This window comes from Schistocerca piceifrons, chromosome 1, assembly GCF_021461385.2.
Source record: "Schistocerca piceifrons isolate TAMUIC-IGC-003096 chromosome 1, iqSchPice1.1, whole genome shotgun sequence".
NCBI lineage: Eukaryota > Metazoa > Arthropoda > Insecta > Orthoptera > Acrididae > Schistocerca > Schistocerca piceifrons.
Window position 1 is genome coordinate 491,186,055 of NC_060138.1, and position 6,763 is coordinate 491,192,817.

General features: G+C 39.6%; 1 protein-coding gene across 1 annotated transcript; it reads left to right on the forward strand.

The window, feature by feature from the left end:
* Window positions 1-845: 845 nt before the first annotated feature.
* LOC124741147 (testis-specific gene A8 protein-like) lies at window positions 846-1,382 on the forward strand. Its single transcript, XM_047248695.1, has one exon. It carries the CDS (start codon window positions 846-848, stop codon window positions 1,380-1,382), a length of 537 nt encoding a protein of 178 aa, XP_047104651.1.
* The last annotated feature ends 5,381 nt before the right edge of the window (window positions 1,383-6,763 follow it).

Sequence of the window (6,763 nt, forward strand, 5' to 3'; positions counted from 1 at the left end):
TCTAAACTGCAACACTTCACCGTCCGCCACTCCCACCGTACTATCCCTCCCCCTACCCCCGACCCCCCCCCCCAGCCTCCTCCTTACCCCCACCCAGTTGCCACTCCCATCATGCAATGGTGCTGCTGCTCGCAGTGTAGTTTTCAACTCTCTGAGACTGAAGACGTGTGTGCAAGTTGCGAATGTGTGTGTGTGTGTGTGTGTGTGTGTGTGTGTGTGTGTGTGTGTGTGTGTGTGTCTACTGCTGACTAAGGCCTTAATGGCCGAAAGCTATGATTGTGTGAATCTTTTTACTGTGCCTATAGCGGCTCAGCATCTCCGCTATATGGTGAGTAGCAACTTTCCTTCTCTTGTATTGTTACATTCCATCTTGGATTTTCCATTGTTTGAAAATATTCTCTGGTAGCCATGGACATGAAATTGTAAAAATACTATGTTACAGTCATTGTATACAAGCAACTAGTATTGTCAAACCAGGTGCACCCATTCAAGAACTCGTTAGAAACATAGAAACTGAAAATGATCGTCATATTGTTGTCATAGCTGGAGCCAATAATGTCAATAAAAACAACCTCCACAGTTTAACACGAAACCTTAAGGCAGTACTAAATTAAACAGAAGTTAAATCAGTTTTTGTAGTCAGGATTCCACTTAGGCATGACCTTTTGGAATGGTCATGTGTGAATGTGGAAATCCTAAAAGCAACCAGGCAATACTCAAAGACTTGCAGGGCCTACCAAAATGCATATTTTATAAGTCTGGACTCCTCGCAAAGAGACTGTTACACAAGACATGGCATGTACCTTAATAATAGAGGCAAGAAGAATCTTTGCCAAAACATCAGCATGATACTGAAAGCATCTGACAACCAAGAAGTAATTGCTGCTCTTCCAGTTCCTTCCTTGACACAAGCAGAGCCTGAAGAAATGGTTACCTCTAAAGCAGCAGTAGAGGTGGAAGCAGCAATTGTACCTACACATAATGAATGCTGCAGCAGCAGTACCTACCATACTCATCTACAGGATTCAACAGCAGCAGAAGATGAAGCAACATCCACATCTCCACAGTCACCAGTTGCCACAACAGTGCCCACAGCAGCAGCAGCAGCAGCAGCAGCAGCAGCAGTAGTACCTACCGCACTTCATCAGCAAGATTCAACAGCAGCAGAAGAAGAAGCAACAACCACATCTCCACAGTCACCAGATGCCACAACAGTGCCTCCACACACCATAACAGCAGTTCCATCAATTCTTGTAATAGCAGCCTCACCTACAATTTCATCACAAGAAGGGAAGAGTAGGCATACAACAGTAGATGTGCTACCACTCCAAGTGAAGAATTTTTTAGTAAAAGGCAACAAGAGGCAGAAATCAAAAAGATAAGCCTTGTAAAAGGTTTGAAAACCAATCACCATAGCATTCAGTGCATAAGCAATAAGAGTGTAGGTCTTAAAATATGTTACCTTAACGTTCAAGGACTGAAAGATAAAGAACTTATCATAAATATATCTAAAAACAAAGATGATGTGACTTGCCAAACGAAAGCGCTGGCAGGTTGATAGACACACAAACAAACACAAACATACACGCAAAATTCAAGCTTTCGCAACCAATGGTTGCTTCATCAGGAAAGAGGGAAGGAGAGGGAAAGACGAAAGGATGTGGGTTTTAAGGGAGAGGGTAAGGAGTCATTCCAATCCCGGGAGCGGAAAGACTTACCTTAGGGGGAAAAAAGGGCAGTAAACACTCGCACACACACCCATATCCAACCGCACATACACAGACACAAGCAAATGTATGAATTTTGTGTGTATGTTTGTGTTTGTTTGTGTGTCTATCGACCTGCCAGTGCTTTCGTTTGGTAAGTCACATCATCTTTGTTTTTAGATATATTTTTCCCACGTGGAATGTTTCCCTCTATCATATCCAGAACTTATCATAAATATTGATAACCAGTTTGATATTTTTTGTGAACACTGGGCTAATGAGAATGAACTTGCAGTTACCAAATTTGACAACTTTAGTATAGTAAATAGCTACTGTAGGAAAGAGCACATTAGAGGTGGTGTGACAATTTATACCAACCAGTCACTCAATTGCACAATAACCAAACTTGACCTAAATTCCTTGTGTGATGAACAGCACTTTGACGTTACGGGTATAATCATTAATAGTCATAAGCTAATAGCAGTATCCATGTACAGATCACCAAAGAGAAGCACTGACATATTTTTAGAAAAAATGGGTGTATGCTACTGAGTAAATTAAGTAATATTAAACGGCTACACTATGATATTGCAACAGGAGGTGATTTGAATCCTGAGTTTGATGTTACTAAATGTAAGGGTACTGTTGCAGAACTAGAAAACTTACTAAGACAATACAATTTACATCATGTCAATAACAGGACCACAAGAAAGAAAGCATGTTTAGATAACATCTTTGTAAACTTCAAGACCACTGAAAACACATGCGAAGTTGTAGTGTTCCCATTCTCAGACCATGACTCTGTATCTCTAAATTATGCAAGTAAAATTGCCCTCAATAGGAGAAATACAAACAGACCTGTCCAAACAGTTGTGATTACCAGACGTGTAACTGTGGATAAAATTAACACATTTCATAATTCCCTTGCTGACAGAGACTGGTTTGGCCATTGTAGTGTCAATGGACATTACACATCAAGTAATGACGTGCCAGCCAAAATAATATTTAATAGATTTTTTAACACATTCTTGACCCTATTTAACCATAGTATTCCGATAAAGAAAATCAAAATAACGGACAGCAGCCACAAATCCAGATCTCAAAACAGACAAAATATGTGGTACACCAAACAGCTGACAGATCTAAAAAAACCAAACAGCTGACAGATCTAAAAAAACAAGTTTTGTTACTGTACAACATATACAATAGTATGAAGTTGGACTATTCCAAATCAGCCTATGTGGAATGCAGGAATGAATACAAAAAAACCATCCTCCAAGCCAAAAATACCTACAATGCCAACAGCATATGTAATTCCACCAATAAATGCAAAACTGCTTGGAAAATAATTAACAATGCAGCCACAGATACTAAAAAAGACAAAATTAACATTCCACCTCAAACACTCAATGAGTTTTTTTATTAATTCAGTGAAAGAAAGAGGAGATACAATTATCAAACCAGACATTAGTCCAACAGAGTTACTCTCTCAAAACTGGGGTAGACAGTCACTAAACACAAGCATGCTAACCTTCTCCGAAGTATCACCTAGATTTGTACAAGGGGTCTTAAAACAACTGAAATCATCTGATAGCTTAGATATATATGACATATCATGCAACCTACTAAAAAAAAATGTGTGATTGCATTCTGTACCCTTTAACCCATTGCATAAACAAGTACTTACTTGAGGGACATTTTCCTGATGAATTAAAACTGTCATCCCAGTATACAAAAAGAGAGATAAAAACTGTCCATTTAGTTACAGACCTATTTCAATAGTACCCGCATCCTCCAAGGTAATAGAATGCATCATGTACCAACAATTATCATCTCACTTTGAGAACCTAGGAATAATTAATATTACACAATATGGGTTTAAGAAGAATCTGTCAACCATTGACGCAATCGACACGGTGGTCAGTTACATCCTCAAAGTTTTTGAGCACAAAGGCTTTGCTCAGGTCCATTCTGTGACCTAAGCAAGGCTTTCGACTGTGTTGAGCACACACCGCTACTAGAGAAACTAAAATTCTACGGCATCAAAGGATACAGTCTCAACACTATTAAAAGCTTATCTCAATAACCATAAAATGGTAGTTTGTGTTGGTAAGGAAGTGTCAAACATAGAAAATGTTAAAGTAGGTGTGCCTCAGCGATCTGCACTGGGCCCCTCCCTGTTTCTAATAATGATCAGTGGCCTCCCCTTGTTTATTAGATCGACCACTGTATTGTATGCAGATGATACGACTTTTCTACATAGCAGTAACAATCTTAAAGATCTTAAAACCTGTGCTGAAAATACACTCACTCACACAGCATATTGGTTCAGAGCGAATAGTTTCTTGCTAAATAAAAATAAAACTGAGCAGATAATCTTCACTCTAAGAGACAAGCCACTATCTGATGATCCCAGTTCTGTTAAATTCCTGGGAGTTTATTTAGACAAAAAGTTATCCTGGGGCCAACATGTAAACTATATTAGCAATAAGCTGTTTAGAGTAATTAATTTATTAAGACAACTCAAAACTGTGTGCCTGAAACATACGTCATATCATCTTATTTTGCATTTTTCCAACGTATAATATCCTATGGCATTATGGGGTAATTGTAGTCATATACATGACATCCTATTATTGCAGAAGGAAGCCATTCGGATAATTACAAACTCTTCCCATAAGGCTCACTGCAAACGCTTATTTACTGAACAAAAAATTATGACAGTAATAAACCTCTATATATGCAATGTCTTAATCTATACGAAGAAAAACCAATAAGATGTGAAACATACAGAAAATGTACACTGTTACAATACAAAAAGCATCAAACACATATACATGCCTTCCCACAGATTATCAAAATCAATAAATAGCTAGGAAGTCACTGGGAAAAAACTATTTAATAAGCTGCCACATGCTGTACAGGATCTTCCTGAACAACCATTCAAAGAAAGACTGCATGAATGGTTAATTGCCTACCTGCTCTACACTACTGGCCATTAAAATTGCTACACCAAGAAGAAATGCAGATGATAAATGGGTATTCATTGCACAAATATATTATACTAAAACTGACATGCGATTACATTTTCACGCAATTTGGGAGTATAGATCCTGAGAAATCAGTACCCAGAACAACCACCTCTGGCCGTAATAACGGCCATGATACACCTGGGCATTGAGTCAAACAGAGGTTGGATGGTGTGTACAGGTACACCTGCCCATGCAGCTTCAACATGATAGCACAGTTCATCAAGAGTAGTGACTGGCGTATTGTGATGAGCCAGTTGATTGGCCACCATCGACCAGACATTTTCAATTGGTGAGAGGTCTGGAAAATGTGCTGGCCAGGGCAGCAGTCAAACATTTTCTGTATCCAGAAAGGCCCGTACAGGACCTGCAACATGCGGTCATGCATTATCCTGCTGAAATGCAGGGTTTCGCAGGGATCGAATGAAGGGTAGAGCCACAGGTCGCAACACATCTGAAATGCAACATCCACTGTTCAAAGTGCCACCAATGTGAGCAAGAGATGACCGAGACGTGTAATCAATGGCACCCCATACCATCATGCCGGGTGATACGCCAGTATGGCGATGACGAATACAAGCTTCCGATGTGCGTTCACCGCAATGTCGCCAAACATGGATGAAACCATCACTGTAAACAGAACCTGGATTCATCCGACAAAATGACTTGCCATTTGTGCATCCAGGTTCGTCATTGAGTACACCATCACAGGCGCTCCTGTCTGTGATGCAGCGTCAAGGGTAACCGCAGCCATGGTCTCCGAACCGATAGTCCACGCTGCTGCAAATGTCGTCGAACTGTTCATGCAGATGGTTGTTGTCTTGTAAACGTCCCCATCTGTTGACTCAGTGATCGAGACATGGCTGCACCCTCCATTACAGCTATGCGGATAAGATGCCTATCATTTCGACTGCTAGTGATACGAGGCCGTTGGGATCCAGCACGGTGTTCCGTATTACCCTCCTGAACCCACCAATTCCGTATTCTGCTAACAGTCATTGGATCTTGATCAACGCGAGCAGCAATGTCACGATACGATAAACCGCAATCGCAACAGGCTTCAATCTGACCTTTATCAAAGTTGGAAACGTGATGGTACACATTTCTCCCCCTTACACGAGGCATCACAATAACGTTTCACCAGGCAATGCCGGTCAACTGCTATTTGTGTAGTAGAAATCGGCTGGAAACTTTCCTCATGTCAGCACATTGTGGGTGTCGCCACCAGTGAATGCTCTGAAAAGCTAATCATTTGCATATCATAGCATCTTCTTCCTGTCGGTTAAATTTCGCATCTGTAGCACGTCATCTTCGTGGTGTAGCAATTTTAATGGCCTGTAGTGTATCAATGAATTCTTCAACTGTAAAATGCAGAAATCCAGCAGATGGCCCACTGTACATTTATTGTAATATAAGCTAAAATATTTCAGTAGTCAATACTTTATCACACTGTATTGTAAATTTTATCTTCATTTGACTTTGTCAATTGCTGTAATGGCCTAAAGACAATTAAATCTATATTATTATTATTACTATTATTATGCATGGCTTTCAAATTAAATATTAATTAAGCTAATAGGAACTGCGTTTTCACTGTTAGATTATCATTTGTTTCTGCGGTTACTGATTGCATCAGCAGAATTCTACAGAAAAATGGTAAATGGACCATATTTTTCACTCAGAAGAAAATACAAGACTCTTCCTGAAGTTAAATGGATGTAGAAGTTAAATGGATGTTCATGATTACCTCCACAATGTGGGAGTCTGTGGAAAGATGTGTGGCTGTGATACAGTGTATTTACACCAAATGGCAAGAACTATAAAGGAATGTGTTGAACACAAATGCCACATGTAGTTAAAACAAAGTGTGAAATTTGTGGTAGCAGAAAATCAGGAGAACTACAGTCAAGGTACTGATTTTGACAATGTAAGCCAAGGAAACCAACATTTATAGAAGAACAATTCCAAAACGGATTGAGGTTTCCAACAAAGAATGTAATGTGAATTAAGAAATAGCTATACATTTCC